The sequence below is a fragment of the Oryx dammah genome, unplaced genomic scaffold (assembly GCF_014754425.2).
Source record: "Oryx dammah isolate SB20612 unplaced genomic scaffold, SCBI_Odam_1.1 HiC_scaffold_28, whole genome shotgun sequence".
NCBI classification, from domain to species: domain Eukaryota; kingdom Metazoa; phylum Chordata; class Mammalia; order Artiodactyla; family Bovidae; genus Oryx; species Oryx dammah.
In genome coordinates, this window is record NW_024070212.1 from 93402178 (window position 1) to 93420778 (window position 18601).

Genomic DNA, 18601 nt, shown 5'->3' on the forward strand with positions numbered 1-18601 from the left:
TTTTTTCTGAAGAGGAAACTGAAAATTTATAGAGTAGTTAAGTGTCTCAACTACAGGCCTTGTATCACTGCAGATGGTGACTGCAGCCATGAAATTAAAAGACGCTTACTCCTTGGAAGGAAAGTTATGACCAACCTACATAGCATATTCAAAAGCAGAGACATTACTTTGCCGACTAAGGTCCGTCTAATCAAGGCTATGGTTTTTCCAGTAGTCATGTATGGATGTGGGAGTTGGACTGTGAAGAAGGCTGAGCACTGAAGAATTGATGCTTTTGAACTGTGGTGTTGGAGAAGACTCTTGAGAGTCCTTTGGACTGCACGGAGATCCAACCAGTCCATTCTGAAGGAGATCAACCCTGGGATTTCTTTGGAAGGAATGATGCTAAAGCTGAAACTCCAGTACTTTGGCCACCTCATGCAAAGAGTTGACTCATTGGAAAAGACTCCGATGCTGGGAGGGATTGGGGGCAGGAGGAGAAGGGGACGACCGAGGATGAGATGGCTGGATGGCATCACTGACTCGATGGACGTGAGTCTGAGTGAACTCCGGGAGTTGGTGATGGACAAGGAGGCCTGGCCTGCTGCAATTCATGGGGTCGCAAAGAGTCGGACACGACTGAGTGACTGAACTGACTGACTGACTGATGGTGGCATAATAGTATTCAAAGAATGTGTTATTGTGGAGGTGGGGGACAACTTGCAACAACTAGCAGGTAATGAAGCAGGAATTCAAATCTGTCTCTGACTCCCAAACAGTTTGAAGCCATAAATATTTTTTCTTGCCAAACTTACCCTTCCCCAGGGCTACTAGAAAATTGTAGCACTAGACTAAATTGTTCTTCTAATCTATTCTGGCAGTCAGTGCTGGTCCTGGCAAACCTTTTTCCAAAGTTATTGCACAAGTTCGCAAATCAGGATCAAGAAACATATCTAAGGGATCACATAAAGGCAAGCACTAAGGGTATTAAGCATTTGTGTAGGTTCATATGTAAAGATAAGAGGATCTCTGTATATAATAATCAAGAATTCTGGAATTTTGAATTCCTTAGCCTAGCGTTTAAAGCTTTCATAATGTTGGTCTTTAATGTTTTTCAAGTTTCCTCTTTCAGAAACCCTTCTTTACATCCTCTTATACTTCTTCTTCATTGCTTTCTATACCCTTCCCTGTATTCTCCAGTCTCTATCTCTGCTCAAACTAGTCTGTGTCTGAAATCACCTCCATTATCTACTTAATAAAATTACCATCTATTCTTCTTCATAGTACTTCAAAGTACTCGTTCGCTTTTCCAAAATCCTCAAGTTTTAACTCACACTAGTCTGTCTTGAGGTCAGTGATTATGTCTTTGATTCCTATATTATTACAAATAAGAATCAAATAATTATAGAAAGTGGAGGAGTTGTGAGCTTCTAGCAGTCAGGGGTCTTATTCATTGTTACATCCTCAAAGCAGCCTAGCTATTTGGGAGACAGAATGCTGGTGTACAAAGAACATAGAATCAAATATAGTTTGTAAACTATATGCAGAATTATTTCTTAAATATTTATAGGATTTCATTGAATCACTTTTTAGATGCTAATGCCAAGGGAAATACAGATGAATGATAAAATTCTTACCCTCAAAAGGGTTGCAGTCTTGAATTCAGGCCTTCCACACATGAAACAAAGCAAACCTTACAAAACACACTATAAATAAGTATTAAATAAGGTATATGTATAGTATAGTAAAGCGTCTACCTACAACACGGGAGACCTGGGTTCAATCCCTGGGTCGGGAAGATCTCCTGGAGAAGGAAATGGCAACCCACTCCAGTATTCTTGCCTGGAAAATCCCATGGATGGAGGAGCCTGGTAGGCTACAGTCCATGGGGTTGCAAAGCGTCGGACATGACTGAGCGACTCACTCACTCACTCACATGTGCAGTATTTGGGAGGAGAGGGATGTAAAGAAGGATGAAAACAATATGAATCGAGATCAAAGTGAGTTTGGTGTAAAGTTTTTGATGTGAGGGGAAGTCAGCCAAACTCTAGAGCTTGAATTCTAGAGAATAATTGTGAAATAGGTTTACCCATGCAAGACCTTGAAACCCCAAGTAGACTTTCCAGTCTTGCCACTTCCAACTCCAGATTCATTTGACATACGTATGTACATTGAGGGACTTCCCTGGTGGCCCAGATGATAAAGAATCCTTCTGCATTGTGGGAGTCCCAGGTTCAGTCCCTGGCTTGGGAAGATCCCCTGGAGAAGAGAATGGCTACCCATTCCAGCACTGACCTAGCCTACTGTTTGAGCTTCACCATAGTCCTCTCATATACCCTTTATTGTGGTTACACTGAGCTTTCCGCAATTTCCTGAACAGGATCACTTTTTCTGGCTGTACTGCATGTAAAACTCAAGTATCGTTTGACATAATTGCTTATGCCCTCCTAATTGAAATGGTTATGTCTTTTGGCTACCTTGGTTTTTCTGTTATCTCACTGGCCATTTATCAGTCTCCTTTTCATTGATTTATCCCTGCTTGATTTTGAATTATTGGAATGCCACAGGACTCCATCTTGGCCTTTCTCCTCTTTCTCTGGTTCCCTAGATGATTTTTTTTTGAGGTGGGGACTACAAAATCTAAATACTATCTATAGTAGTCCTGCCATCCATGGTGGGCCTGAAACTACAAAGAGTACAAAATTCTACATATATTGTGTTTTTCCTTATACAGGCACATACCCCAGAAATATTTTAAAGTCAATTCCAGACCACTGCAATAAAGCAAATATCATAATGAAATGAAAGTGAAAGTGTTAGTCGTGTCTGACTCTTTGCAACCCCATGGACTCTAGCCCGACAGGCTCCTCTGTCCATGAAATTCTCCAGGCAGGAATACCGGAGTGGATTGCCATTTCCTTCTCCACAGGGTCTTCCCAACCCAGGGACTGAATCTGGATGTGCCACATTGCAGGCAGATTCTTTACCATGTGAGCCACTAATGAAACATGTCAAGTGAATTGTTTGGCTTCCCTACGCATGTAAACTTATGTTTATGCTATACTGTAGTCTGTTACGTGTATAATAGAGTTCTGGCTAAAAAAATCAATGATATACTTTAATTAAAAAAGAATGCTGTTGGAATGATGCCAATAGTCTTGCTTAGTACAGGGTTGCCACAACCCTTCAATTTGTAAAAAAAAAAAACACATGGTGAAGCAAAATATAAAAATATAAAAAATAAAGCAAAGTGCAATATAATGAGGTATGCCTGTACATACATACCTATAATAAAGTTTAATTTATTAATTAGGCACAGTATTAAATTAGGTAAAAGATAAACAACAATAAATGTTGATAGAAAAGTTATAACAATTACTATATTAAAAATTACAGGAATGTGGACTTTCTCTCAAAATATTGTATTGTGTAAATACAATGCCTTTTCTTAATTAAGCGCTTTCCGGCACTGTAGCCATAACTTTTGGAAGTAGAAGTGAGACTGCGACTAGTACGATTTCTTTTTCCTTCATCACAATTTCATGGAAGAAAATTCATTCTTACTGTTGAGTTTAGCAAACTCAGTATACATTTTTATTTCTTTTAACTTTTACCTGTTCACGTCAAGGAAGCACTTTATGGCTCCTCTTTGTCGTATCCAAATTGCCACTATCACTACTCTTGTGCTTTGTGGCTATTATTAAGTAAAATTAGGATTTGCGCTTGCATGTAAGCTCTGTGATAGTTGATCTGATAACCAAGATAACTGCTGAATGACTTCTGAACATAGGGATGATTCATGACCCAGGTGGGATGGAGCAGGAGAGCATGAGATTTCATCACACTATTCAGAATAGCCTGCAATTTAAAACTTAGAAATTGTTTATTTTTGGAATTTTTCCATTTAATAGTTTTGGACCTTGATTAACTGCAGATAACTGGAATTGCAGAAATGGAAACTGAGGATAAGGGGATGCTATTTTATGTGCTATCAACTCTCCTGCTCTCAGTTCAGTTCAGTCGTTCAGTCGTGTCCAGTTCTTTGCAATCCCTTTGAATGCAGCACTCCAGGCCTCCATGTCCATCACCAACTCCTGGAATTTACTCAAACTCAGGTCCATTGAGTCCATTATGCCATCCAACCACCTCATCCTCTCGTCCCCTTCTCCTCCTGCCTTCAATCTTTCCCAGCATCAGGGTCTTTTCAAATGAGTCAGTTCTTCCCATCAGGTGGCCAAAGTATTGGAGTTTCAGCTTCAACATCAGTCCTTCCAATGAATATTTAGGACTGATCTTCTTTAGGATGGACTGGTTGGATCTCCGTGTAGTCCAAGGGACTCTCAAGAGTCTTCTCCAACACCACAGTTCAAAAGCATCAATACTTGGGCATTCAGCTTTGTTTATAGTCCAACTCTCACATCCATACATGACAACTGGAAAAACCATAGCCTTGACTAAACGGACCTTTGTTGACATAGTAATGTCTCTGCTTTGTAATATGCTTTCTAGGTTCGTCATAACTTTTCTTCCAAGGAGCAAGGCGTCTTTTAATTTCATGGCTTCAGTCACCATCTGCAGTGATTTTGGAGCCCAAAAAAATATCCTGTCACTGTTTCCACTGTTTTCCCAACTATTTCCCATGAAGTGATGGGACCGGATGCCATGATCTTAGTTTTCTGAATATTGAGTTTTAAGCCAGCTTTTTCACTCTCCTCTTTTACTTTCATCAGGAGGCTCTTAAGTTCTTCTTCACTTCCTGCCATAGGGTGGTGTCATCTGCATATCTGAGGTTATTGATGTTTCTCCCAGCAATCTTGATTCCTGCTCTAAGCTGACTTATTTGACACTCAATTCTTATACACAACTGTATATCATATCTCTTTTTGGATCTTTAGTAGGTACCTGAAACTTTAATATATACAAAATTTCACTCTTAGTTTTTCCACCCAGCCTGTTCTTAACCTGATTCTTTGTCAAATGCAGTTTCATCTTTCCATTTGCTTGGACAGCCTTGGAGTTATGTTTTTCTCTTATATTTCATTAGTAAGCTATCTGGTTTCTTCCTTTAAAATACAGCTGAACCTAACAACTCTTCACTATCTCTGCCTCTGCTACCCTCATTAGCATAAGCCACCATCATTTCTTGCTGAGACCAGCCATGCCTTGACTCCTTCCACACTGTAGCCAGGGCAACCAGAATGATGTTGTATAAATGTAAGTGTAAATCAGATCTTAACCATTTCCCAATGTAAAACTCTCCAATGGCTTTCCTTTGCAATTACTATAAATATCAACTTCTTTACTGTGGTCTGTAAGGACCTACATGATCAGACTTCTGCTATCTCTTTCTTATACCAGCCTCAACTTAAATGTCACTTCCTCAGAGATGTCTTCCCCAGCTATTCTATTGAAAATAATTCCCTTCCCCCTGCCCCTCTGCTACCTTTTACAATCCTGTTTATTTTCTTCACAACACTTAGCATTTTCTAAAGTTACTTATTCATTTACTTGAGTATTGTTTCCTTTATTAGAATATAAGTTTTATGAAAACAGGGACCGTAGTTTTTTTGTTCATATGCCTAGTTCCTAGAATGGTGTCATAAACGTAGGTAGGTGCTCAATAAATACATGTGAGCATGCTGTGTTCTTCCGTGTGTTATTTCATTGTCTACCCATCTCTCTTCCCCAAACCAAAAATTTCATCCCTTTCATTAATAAACTCTAAGGTCCTTTAAGTTTCTGTTTATATTTTTCTTCTCTTCTGAAGCTTTTCCTTAGCCCTTTCACCCTTTCACTAAGGCACAATTAAGCACTTCCTTCTCAGTTTTCATTGTACTTTTTTCAATTTCTCAGTTTTACTTATTACATTATACTACAGCTGTTTATGTATCCGTCTGCCCTCATTAGATTGTGAAGGTTTTCATGAACAGGAGCTGTATATTATTTGGGTTGGTTTCCTTAGCATCTGAAATATTCAAGGCATTCAGGTAATATTGATAAATAAATGAATAAAAATCAGAATCTTGATTCCCATGGTAGTTTACCAGAAGATAACATTGCTCTTGCCTTGTGAATTTATAATTTATTCATTATTAAACAAATATTTATCTAAAGTGTGCCAGACATTATACTTAAGTGGTAAGGCTGACAAAGGTCCCTGCCCAAAGAAACTGTATTGTTTTCTTTGATTTTGATTAATAATACTTCATGCTGTATATTGGTGTTTCCTAGATATTTTGAATCTGTAATTAACCTTTGAACCCTATGGGAGACACCAAGTTACAGATAACTGCCTAATTCTAATCTTACTTCGTACGTATATCTATCCCATAGTTACATATTGGCAAAGGAGGAGTGATGAAGGCCAGAATCATATATTATTTTTTATTCCATAAGTATGGCATAATTACACTTGAGGCTAGCAATATAGATTGTTCATATGTAATGGTGACATTAAAAAATTTTTATTGCTGTTAGTGTTTTTTAATATTATCATAAACGAACCATGGTTTATGTTTCTTAATTTATGCGGCTAAATGTATTTATCATTCATGATTCTGGCACATTTCTTACTGTTTGGAACTTTGGCACAGAGCTTAATGTTGCTCTGAATTCTCCAGTTTCTGAATATTGGGTTTTTCTGAGTCCTAAGTGAAATTATGTTATTTTGAGGGAATTATGGTATAGCAATTAAAGTTCTATAGATTTCAATGGTTTCTCAATTTTTACTGAAGCTGTATTTCTGTTCCTATACAATACTCGTGAGTATAGTTTCAAATTTCTGTTCTTCCAGAATTGCTGTTTCACTTGGAAACTAGTCTTTGAGTGTACATTTTAGTAGCATATTTGGAATTTAATATAGTTGACGAATTTGCTTCTCTTGGCGAAAATACATATGTAGGCAGTAGCATATAACTTGTAGAAATTCTTATGTATGCAATGTATTTATAATTGAAGTTTAAAACACCTTGGTAGAGAAGGAGTTAACGAGTTAGCTCCCCTTGGTTGTTCTCAGTATGCTCTCTTGCCTTTAGGAGCTGAAAAGATGATAACATTGGGCCCGGACTTGCCTGTGTGGAGGTTATGGTACTCCTGGGGTTTTTGCAGCTAACTGTAAAGCATGCTAGAACTTGTTCATCTCAGAGTTCCTTGTTTTTCTTTCAACCCTTTCAGTGCCCTGCAGGAGTCATTAAATCAAAACTTCATGCTGATCATCACCCACCGAGAAGTCCAGCGGGAGTACAACCTGAACTTCTCAGGAAGCAGTACCATTCAAGAGGTGAGTTTTGTCTCACAGTTAAGGAATAAAGGTAGCTCATTATAGCTAATGTTGACCCTGTTAAAGAGGGCTTATCTGTTCTGGTTGGAAACTCTCTGTATGTTTCATTATTGGCTTCTTAATTTTAATTAACTGGAGCATCAATGATTACTGTAGATATATTACTTGACCTAGAAAGATAGATGTCGTAATTGAAAGCTCTTAATAATTCTTAAAATAGTCAACTTTTAAAACCTTTCTTAAAAATAACTCATTGTTATATATTTCACAGTTTTATAGTAATTATTCAGTATACTAATTTGGAAATTATTGATAGCATGCATTTTCAGACATGTTTATATTTTATTTGAATGGTTGCTCTCAAATGTGTTATTTATAATGTGTATCCTGCCTGCTTCCAAAAGGAATTGAAGAGGCTTTTCTTAAGCAGCTGAATTCCAGCCTTGGGCAGTATTCTAGAGATGCTGTAGGAACCCAGTCATTTTGCCCAGAGTATCTAATAAGAATCTATTTATAGTGTCAATATTTTCTTCAGTGGAGCCAACCAGGGCCACTGTTTCAAAAAAGAACCTTCCCCAAGAGAGAAGAGGTAACTTCTTGTCTGTGGCCCCACCCACCTAAAAGCTAGTAATTTATCTCCTTGGATGGGGCGAGGCAGATATGTGTAAGGCTATGATGAGACTTGTGTTTAGAAACAGTGAAATGATTATGTCACATTACCTCTTGTAAGATATGAAGACAGCACTCATGTCTAATCATGTTTTTATTGATCATGTTTAATCTTGGATTATTTCATAAATTTTTTGGACTATATTGCTTAAACTAATTATTAATATCATATTGAAAGAACAAGTTTCCATCCTAATCATACTTCAGAAGTATATGAATTGTTTCTGAAATGGCTGGACAGTTAATGGTTTTCTTTTTTCTTTTTATCAAAAAATTTCAGCTGCTGAGTTTGGCATAAATAACTCATTACATGAAGTTTATTTTCTCTGTTTATCACTTGAATAGTTTATTGACTAGTAACTAAGATTAAAAAATTATTTTGGCCCGTAATTTGAATTTTAGGTTTAAATTATTTGATTTTTTTCTAAGGTTTTAAATATAGTAACTGCCATTTCATTTAAAATCTCTAAAATGGATGTTCTGTTCTCTGAATTTAAATTTTAGTTCCTTGAAGAATCATTGTTGTTTTTATGTTAAAAATAATAAAATAAAAATAATAACTCTGGCCCTATTGAAAAGTTATTCTTGGAACCTCATGATTATGAAATTTAAATTATATATTGAATAAAATTAAATAAGAAATTTAGTTATATAATAAATAACCTCGATTTAATGAAGAAAAGCACAGATAATGAGAGATAATTTCATTGTTATTGATTTACTTTTTTAAGTTGAAGACTAGTATAGTGCATGAAGGATAAATATAGACTGTCCTATTTTTCTTTTTGGTTGAGATTTTTATAGCCAAAATTTTCCCTTTTTTTGTTTATTGTATTTTTGTTTTAACATTCCCAGTTTTTATAGTTTGAGTGTGTTTCAACTTTCTCCCACAAGAGGGCAGAGAGGACTATTAAACTGATAGTCTAAAAATGCCATTCAGTGTTTTCAAATTAGCTTCTCTTATATTAACAAAAAGGAGCATAATGGCCAAGTTATTGTTTGATTTACAGATAATTGGCACATTGCAGGGAGGAGACTTAATTTCACCCTTTTAAATTAAACAGGGAGATTTAAAAAGACATAAAATATTCATTAATGTTCGGTGATTATAAAGTAGTGGCATATATTTATTTTGCCTTTATTACTGTTTCGATGGGAAAATACTGCAAATATTTCCGAAATCGAGTTGGCCATACTGACAAGTTGAAATGTTTAAGCAGCGTTAATGCAATCTGCTCACACCTGATATCCTATGCAGAATGATTCAAAATGACTACATCAATTATTAAAAGAAATATTTAAAATTCTGTAAATGTGCCATTGTATGCCACCGTTGGCTGAAACTGTTCTCTGTAGCCTGCTATTTAGATTATCAAATATATTTTAAGCTTCAAGGACTTGAAAACAGTAAATCTTTTTACATCATTTTCTAAATGAAAAATGTCTCAAAAATATTTTTGCAGATGGATGTTCTTAAATGTATTTCTTAACAAGAGTTTGGTTTTTCTTTTTCTTTTTTTTTCTTTTCTCTCTCTCTCTTTTTTTTTTTCCTTTTTCAAAAGTTGACCTAAAGTAATATTTTGAAATACTAGTTATTAGGAAAAAAATAAATACTTTCATTTCTAATATCTGTGGGCAGACAGGTACACATAGGCTCTTTTATTCTGTACAGGTTAGAAAAGGAATGTGGATTATACTCTTTAGGCCTTGGGTCCTACTCTGTAGGCCTAACCCTAAGACTTCTTCAACTTGTGGAATACCTGGAAGGGGATTCAGGAGGACAAAATGGTCTTATGCTACAGCCTTGCAACCCACAGTGACACTTAAATACATGTATTTTTTTGTAGTAGCCTGATGGAAGGTCAGGTTGCCACACAACAAAAATATAATCTTGAAATGATTTTACAATGTTACTTTATAAATGCTAGAAATTTTGCTATTACTGTGAAAGCTTAATGATATCATATATTCTAACTTGTAAATTAATTTTTGTCACCAGTTTCAGAAATCTCTTTTTCAGTATTGTTTAAAAGGTTCAAGAAGAATTCTAAGCAACATATGAGAGAAAGGAAGAAATTTTTTTTTAAACTTTATTTTACTTTTCACTTAATAGTATATTATTTTTGTTTTAGATGGGAAAAATATCATTTTGGGGGTATTTTGAAAGTCTTATATTTTAAAAAGAAAACTCTTATAATATTTACACCCTAAAGGGAAAGTTCTTTTAAATGAAATAGGATTGAAAAAGGCACTATAATTTCAACTTTTAATTAACAAAATACATTTTAAAAAATACTGACTTGGAAAATAGAACTTAGATGCAGTTTGAATTTTAAATAACTTCACTGACCATATATTCATGCAAGTTAGTGGTGATAAACCGATAGTTGTACAAGTGTTGGTTCATTCTGGCTCTGTGGTCTCTTGCCTTACAATGCATGACTTATGTCCTTTGGGTGCTCTAGACTTTAATTTAAGCTAGTTAGATATTGAGGTTATTTTTTTAAGCTCTTTACAAATCCTTCCACTTACATTATCCTCCTACTTGAGGAAAAAGCAATATTAGTATAAAAAGGTCAAAATGGAGGGTTGCAAGTAGTCATAAGAATAAAAAATCCATTATCCTTTTCCATTATGACAAGATAGTTATAAAAATTATCAAATAATATAACGATAATTTCATGATATTTCTACTTTTGGGGTCCTCAATCAGCTGGTTGGCACACTGTAGTGACTTTCCTTGAAAATTTAAACAATCTTACCTTATTTTAATGAATTTTCTACCCTGAGAATTTAGATTTTTTTAAACAGTTAATTGTATAGATCTAAGTAATTCTGTCTTCAAATACTATTAAAGATCTGTGGTTACAAATGCACTTGGGATTGGTTAAATTAAGGAGAAGAAAAGATTGATTTGCCTACTGTAAATCCTAATTCCAGGTGTGGAAAAGGATATAAAGTCCCTGAAATCAAGCCAACTTTTCTTGGAAACTAATTCTTTGTTGTCCATCTTGCTATTGCAGAAGCTCCTGTTAGACAAAATATCCACTTTGCTTTGTAGATGTCATACAAATTTAAGGAATATACACATGACCCAGAATAATACGGATTAAAGAAACAAAGTAATTTTGGTTCTGAATCATGGAGTATTCCATGTCTCATACAGCAGAAGGCATGATGAATAGCTATTGGAATTATTTAAATTCTTTTCTGAGTTTCACTTTATCCTAAAATTCTCACTGTTCTTGTTAATGTTGATTTATTTCTTAATGGAAATTAAAGGGAAAAATTGACAACCTATAAAGATACATCTTGCATGAAATAGTAGAACAATTTACTACTAATACTAGTAGGAAGCTACAAATTTGAATTAGCAAGTAGAAGTAAATTAAATAAATCATACCAGTCCTTGAAAATAATGTCGGCTAAATAACTGTGAACTCATGAGGCTAATTCTGATTCTGCAAACTGAAATTCCTGTTAGGGGTTTGTGTGCATTTTTCTTTTCCTCCTTTCTCAACTTGCTTGACTAACATATATTTCAAACTATTCTCCTTTAGTGCTAGAGGTTAGTACCAGTAATTAAATATGTAGTCTTTTACAGATTATACTAAGGAGCAATTTTCTAGTAGTGTATTGACTGTAACTTCTTAACTAACATGCCTTTTCTATATATGTTTTAGATATAGTTTGTTTGTTTATTTGTTGGTTTGTTTGTTTTCCAGTATGGAGAGTGTAGGGGCTGCTGGCACAGAACTGGAGAGTAGGGAGTTGAGAATGCTCATATGCAATAGGATAAATTAAATTGTGTGCTTATTTAATTAAAGTTTAAGTGGTTTATTTTTATTGCAAGATAAATGACATATAAGCTCAATTAGAATGAACCCATTTTAATTAGCATGTATCATAGTCTGATTTTTTTAAAATATGAAATCACAAATGATACCTAAGCAAGAATAAAAGATAATTTCTTAAGAAACTGGGCAGTGAATTCAAGCCTTTATTCAGCTTTCAGAAAAGGAGATTATGAGTTTCTTTTAAATATGCATGTATATTATAAGTTTCAAGTTGTACTTTATAACAGAGATGTGTTGAAGTTATGCTATTTCAAATGAACAAATGAGTAATGATCAGTTTATAAATATTGGGGTTTTCTGTGATGCTTAATAAATTATCTCCTTAGGAAATACATTTAATATTTACAATGCAGCCATTAGAACTGACAAGTCTTTCTCTCCCTCTGAAAGTATTTTAAAATAATCTCTATTGGGCTTTTTTTTTAGCCCATGTAAGTATTTCTTCTCCTACATTTCAAGAAGATAGAAACAATGAAATTTTGTTAAAAAGTTGACAGAGGGTTTAGACCTTTGTTACTTAAGGTACGTGTATCCTAACAACTTCTTGGCCGACTGTATTTCATAATCTGTGATTTGTGTGTTGGTAGGTTTTGAATGCCTGGGGTAAGAGATATTATGTTCAGTTATCAGAAACTAATAAACATAAGACATTTTTATATGCAAGAAAAGGCAGAGAGTAAATAATTGCACTGGTGACCAATACTGTAATAATCCTGTTTTACAATATGCACTTGACAGGTTGTAATAGTGCTAATTGAAGAGACTAATTCACACTTGCTTCATTCTATTCAAAGGCAAAATCAGCAGCTTGTTTTGCTTTTGACCAGATGGTCCTCATGAACACCTACTGTGCACTTTAAGTGCTTTACTAGAATTACAAAGGCTGGGGGGCTGCGTTCGACTCCAAATGATTTGAGGAGAGAGGGAGAGAGAGAGGGAGGAAAAAAATCCCTCTGTGCTCAATGGATTTGGTGCAAGTAAATTAATTCTAGTAGACCCATTACACACTGAGCCCCCTTTTCAAAGCTCTGAGCCTCCTCGCTTGCTCTGTAGCAATGAGAAAGAGAAAGAGAAAGGCAGATTACTGCAAACAGAAATAAAAAAAAAGGGGGTATGAAAGGGAGAAAAGAGGCCTTGAAGCCTTTCATATCATTTGAGTTTTTCAAGTGCGTTATTTTTGGGGAGGGTGGATGTCTGAAAAGCCAATTGGAGTTTTTTTTGTTTTAAAGTGCGCTATTTAAGCACCATGAATATAGGCGCAAGAGCAACAGTTGACTGAGTTTACTGTGATGAAGCTTTGTGTTCGAGGATGAATCAAATTCATTATATTCAACTCTTTGTGTTTTAACATGAATGTAGGGTTAGTTTCACAAGACTGTGTCTGTTTAGGATAATTATAATTTAATATTTTCCTTTCATAAAGTTATCACTGTAGATGTCTAAAATTTTAATCAAAGCAGATTTTGTATATTGACTTTGAAGCACCCTGACAGTTTAAAATTCAAAGGAAAGCTTTTTTAGTTTTCAAAAGAAAAGAAAGGCTCATTCTAATGGCATTGAAGCAGAGATTATTATAACTAATTAGAAGTCACACATCTGTTAGCTTTTGGTTTGTGACTTACTTATGAATTTTTTGAGTAAAATATATACTTTAAAAATATATCGCTGTTACTGAGTAAACCGAAAGGGATAAAATGCACTTAAAAAGGAACCACTTATTTGAGCCAACCATTTTTCCAAATCTCCACATGGTACCATAAAAATATATAATGTATTAAAGTCCATTAAATGTAAATTGGACTTGTGTAATTAATAACCTTAAGTTCAAATGAACTTCCAAATAAATTGTTTTTGCATAGCTCTGCTTAGCATAATTCTGATTAGTAACCAAAATTATTATAAAATAAAAAAGAAAGTATAAGCAAACCTAGTTTGTGCAAATTTATAGTTATTTTTTATTCTTAAAGCTGTTTGTGTACAATTGTAACTTGGAATACTGATAATGTAAAATAATTCTTATTCTAAGGTATATGGATTAAAATACAAAGGATCACATGCAAATTATTTTGTGCATTTTTATATTTTGGGCATAATTCTCTTATATATTTTTGTTCCATGATTTACTTTTGTTTAATGGCACATATTACACTGTAATCAAGTTTATTTTAAATATAGCCATTAGCAAAGAACAGCAGAATCATACCAATAGTATATGACTTATGTGATAATTATAAACATTTTACAAAAAAATAAATGTCTAGAGTTTACATTTTGGCATAATGTACCAATATGCTTTATATGTCAATATGTTTTAGTTATATTCTTAGAAAATAAAATATAGAAATATAAAGACAACCACAAAAACATTTAAAATTTTACTTTTCAAAGACCTTTAATGAAGAGGATAGCATGCTGCTTGATATTTAAATTAAATTAATTTCCTATTAATGCAGTCATTACTTTGGGACTTGTTCATTCAAATATAAATTGTAGGCTGGAGAGGAATATAAGGGGAATCCCCAGACTTTCAACTAACAAAATATCCAGTGAAATTTATAAGCAATGAGGTATTAATGAATTGATATCGTTGGGGGAAAAGAGATTTCAAGAAAAAATCTGAATGATTAGGGGACCTTACTGAAAAAATTTTTTTGCAGTAGACTATTTAAAATAAGGGTAAGACTACTAGATTCTCTTTCTTGTAGGTACCATAAAAAGCTGTGTTTAAAGCCAGACCCTCATATAGCAGAAGTGGATTGATCATGACCATGCAGTCATTTGTTTAGGTGGGGCTCAATCTTTGGTTTCACACACACAGTAGTTGGAGCTTTTCTCTTCATGAAGAAGAGTTTATTTCAGTATTAAAATATTAACCCCCTAGATTCCTGAATGTCAGAGATAAGATTCTCTTCTGTGGGTAAAGGTTGGAAAATACTGTGGTTTATATACCTTGGTAAATACCACATTGCTTAAGCTGAGATGTGTTTTAACATTATACTATCCTCTAGGCATAAAATAAGAATTATATAGCTTCCTTTAAATAGATATAAACATATTAAAGAAAATTATGTAGCCTCCTTTATATAATTATAAAAATAAAAAAGAGAATTATATTTTCCCTGTCTTCCCACTCTCCCCCCAGCAAAAACATAAACAAAAACAAAGAAGTAAATCAAAGGGTGGGTAGGTAAATGAACAAACATAAAGTGCTTATACATAAGCTAGACTAAGACTAGGTGTATAAAAATAAGGTCTGCATATAGGAAATATTTACATGTTTATCTATATACCAAACGTTGTCTATAACCTCTTAAAATGTCTGCGTATGGTAATTTTTCTTTTGTCTAATGTGTTTTGTATGTGGCCTAATACTATTTAGCCAAGCAGTTATCCTTTTTCAAACGTTATCTATTTTGGCAAATATACTTTAAAAAATTTTGTTGCTCAGTACTATCAATGTATTCCTATTATTATTCTCTTAAGCACTTTTTTAGAAGAAAAAGACTTTAAAAGCTCATAGCAAACATTTTCTGCAAATGACAAAATGTATTCCTTGCTCTGTGGTCATTGCGTGACCAGACAGTAGAGTACTGGATTGTTTTAAGGTTTTTACAGCTGCAAGGCAAAAGCATCTGCTCATTGCAAAGCCGGCATTGTTTAATTTTGACACTGACTTTTCCATGTGTCTTGTACCAAGGACTGGATTAGATGCCCCTTAGATGAAATTTGTTTTAAGTTGCTCCCAAAGTGCAGCTGTCCCCATAAAACAGACACACAGGATCAATCAGAATCTTTGTACAAGGGTCACCTCACTAGGCAAGAGAGGCTCAGAGGAAGAATGTTAATGATATTATTTATCATGAATAACTCCAAAATTAGTTTCCAGGCTGGTTTAGTATATGTAGAGTCCCCATAGCTTCTCCCCCTATCTGCTTTTTAGGGCAATAGAATCATTATTAAATATTTAGCTTTTAAACTGAGATATAAATAGTCAAGATGCCTATGTATGCATTAGGCACTATTCTACAGTCAATTGCAAGGAAAATGATCAGTTTATTGGCCACTAAAGTAGTAATTGACTGAAAATAAAACTCAATCTAAAATAGCTCTGCTAAAATCTTGAGAAGTGGACATTTTTATAGAATGATAATTTTTCTTTAATGTTTCAAGTGAATGAAAAATGAAAGAGCACCTCACTTCCCGGGTTTCCTGGGATTGTGTGAATTTCTACCCAGCTGGTCCAAATTGATTGATACAGGGCCAAATATTTGTCTGCCTACATTTCAAAGTCTATAATTTGCTAATGAATTGTGGTAATAATCTTTCATCATACATGAAAGATTTAGCCAAACAATTTGCTAAGTATGTATTTTGATCATAAAATTTTTGGACTTACACCAAGCTTTACATCTATTTTACAGCTAATACATAAGGGTGGAGGGAGAGCAGGGGGAGAAATATTGAACATGGACACTTGATGAAAAAGGATGAAGGAAACAAGAGGAAAGAAGGTACTTTGGAAAAGAATAATGCTGGGAAAGACATAAGTGACAGTGGAAAACCAATTAGATTTGCACATAGAGTGCAAAATTTTTAAAATGCCAGAGGAGTTTTAGTCTTCAGTGTCTAGAGGTATGGAATCCATGTGGCTGAACACAAGACAGAAATCTTTTCCTTTTTAGCCACAGCTATTCCACACGTTGATTATGGAATAATTTGCTAAAAATTTATGCTACAAAAGTCAGATGCCCACAAATTGGAAATAATTAAAAGTATTAGTATAAAAACCAGATGTTTGTTCTGTTTGATTTAGAGACATTAGGTGGGGAAAAACAGTGAAGAAGTAAATGATTGCACCAATTTCAGAAGAAGGTAAGAGAGGAACTTCCTAGTTAAACTTTTAGCTAGGAATGACTAGAAATGATTGTAGGCATCCAAGAGGGAATTATTTTCTGTCTCCAAAACAAATACTAGGCTTATATCTGTGAGGGGACATTTAGGATTAAATAACCTCCATTTGAGAAAGTACAAACTTTTATTTATGTTTTTTGGGAGGACAGCATAAATTATATACCATAGGAAGTCCAAGATTAAACTATTGAGTGAGAAGACAAGAAAATGTTCTAAATAAAACTATCTTATAAATGTAATTTCTCTTTCATTGTTAGAGATTAGGGAACCATGACTTCCTATTTGACTGAAATAATCTGAATTGCTTTCAGGTTGTCCATAAGGAGGATATTTAATGATACCGATAAAATTCTCCTTGCTTTGTAAGCTGTGAGTTAAAAATAAATTAAAAAGAAAAAAGAAAGAAAGCGATGTAGTTGAAGGAGAAAAACCATATTATGAAAGAGACTGAAACTTCCATTTTGTAGATTTTAGAGCTAAACAACTCTAGAATTTTTACATACTTGCTGTACCTCTTGAATATGCCCCACTTCGAAAGCATGACTCTGTATCCATTTATGTAATTCTCTTTTTGTTCTCTGATAGAGATAAGCCTAATGTTAAGTACAGTGAATGTCGATCCAAGATTCAGTGTTATAGCTTTGAATCTAACAGTACTTCTCAATTGGCAATTAATTAACTTGTGATAGTGGAAAGATTATTGCATTATGACATAGTGAATCTGAGGTCTAAACCCTCTGCCACTAGAAAGCTATATGATCATCTAGGCCTGAGTGGCCTGGTATGTCTTTTTCGTTTGTTTGGCTTTTTCAATGTAAGACTGCAGAAGCTCTGTTTTCGCTAGTGAAAATATAAAATGAACCTTAAAATATGTGTAAAGTCCCTGTGTCTCATTGCACTTGTTAGACACTTCTGTTGTAGCATTTCTGTCCTTCTATTTGCCTTGCGTTTGTTTTCCTTTTCATGGTAGGCTCCTTGAGGGCAGGATCTGTCATTCAGTCTTCATATTTATAGCACTAAGCCTAGTGCCTAGCGCCCTTTAATGATTGTTGAATGAGCAAATATTTACATGAATTAGCATTCAGTGGTTGAAAAGAAATTTGGAAACCTAGATTCTAATATCTGATATTTTGCTTTCTCCCTATATGAGTTTGGGCAGTTCATTTAACTACTTTGGGTTTGGTTCATCTATAAAAAATAGGAAATAATTTCCAAAATTTTTCTGGTTCTAAAATGTTGTGATTACATGTGAATTTTAAAATTTCATATATGCTTGTATGGGAGGGAGAGGGAGAGAAGGAAAAAAACTGGTCAATGGGTAATAACTATGTATATAAATATACATATTTACCATAGTGGGATGTAAATATCCCTTTAATCATTAAGGTGTTACTTAAAAGGCTCAAGGTTGAAATAGAGGCCTCTGTTGCCATGGTGTTTGGATTTCTATAGTTAAGAATTTTTCTGAATAATTTTATTTTTATCTTAAAGTACACTTTTGCCTTAAATATGTATCATGCAATAAGATTTTAACAGTTAATTGCAAAAGCATGACACACCTTTCTAATATATAAGGAGATTTAAAAAATACTGAGATGTGATAAAAGTAAGTGGTATATTAATTTGATGTCATTAGTTTCACTTGTAGTAAGTGAATTAAAATTCTATGTGAATATCAAGGCTAAGTTACTGCCAAGATAATAGACATATACATTAATGGAATAGAATTATAAGTCCAGAAATAATCTGAGTCAGCTGGATATCTACATGCAAAAGTATAAAATTGGCTTATTCCTTCACATCATATACAAAAATCAACTCACTTGGATCAAAGACCTCAATGTAAAAGCTAGAACTATAAAACTTTTAACAGAAAACATTGAAATAATTTTGTGATCTTGGGTTA

General features: G+C 34.1%; 1 protein-coding gene across 2 annotated transcripts in view; it reads left to right on the forward strand.

Moving 5' to 3' along the window:
• FAF1 (Fas associated factor 1) overlaps positions 1 to 18601 on the forward strand; it is a 472185-nt gene that overhangs the window by 199657 nt on the left and 253927 nt on the right. For both annotated transcript variants that reach the window (XM_040231204.1, XM_040231205.1), the window contains exon 7: positions 7153 to 7258. In XM_040231204.1, the coding sequence (XP_040087138.1) occupies positions 7153 to 7258 (106 nt within the window). The remainder of the gene's footprint in view (positions 1 to 7152; positions 7259 to 18601) is intronic.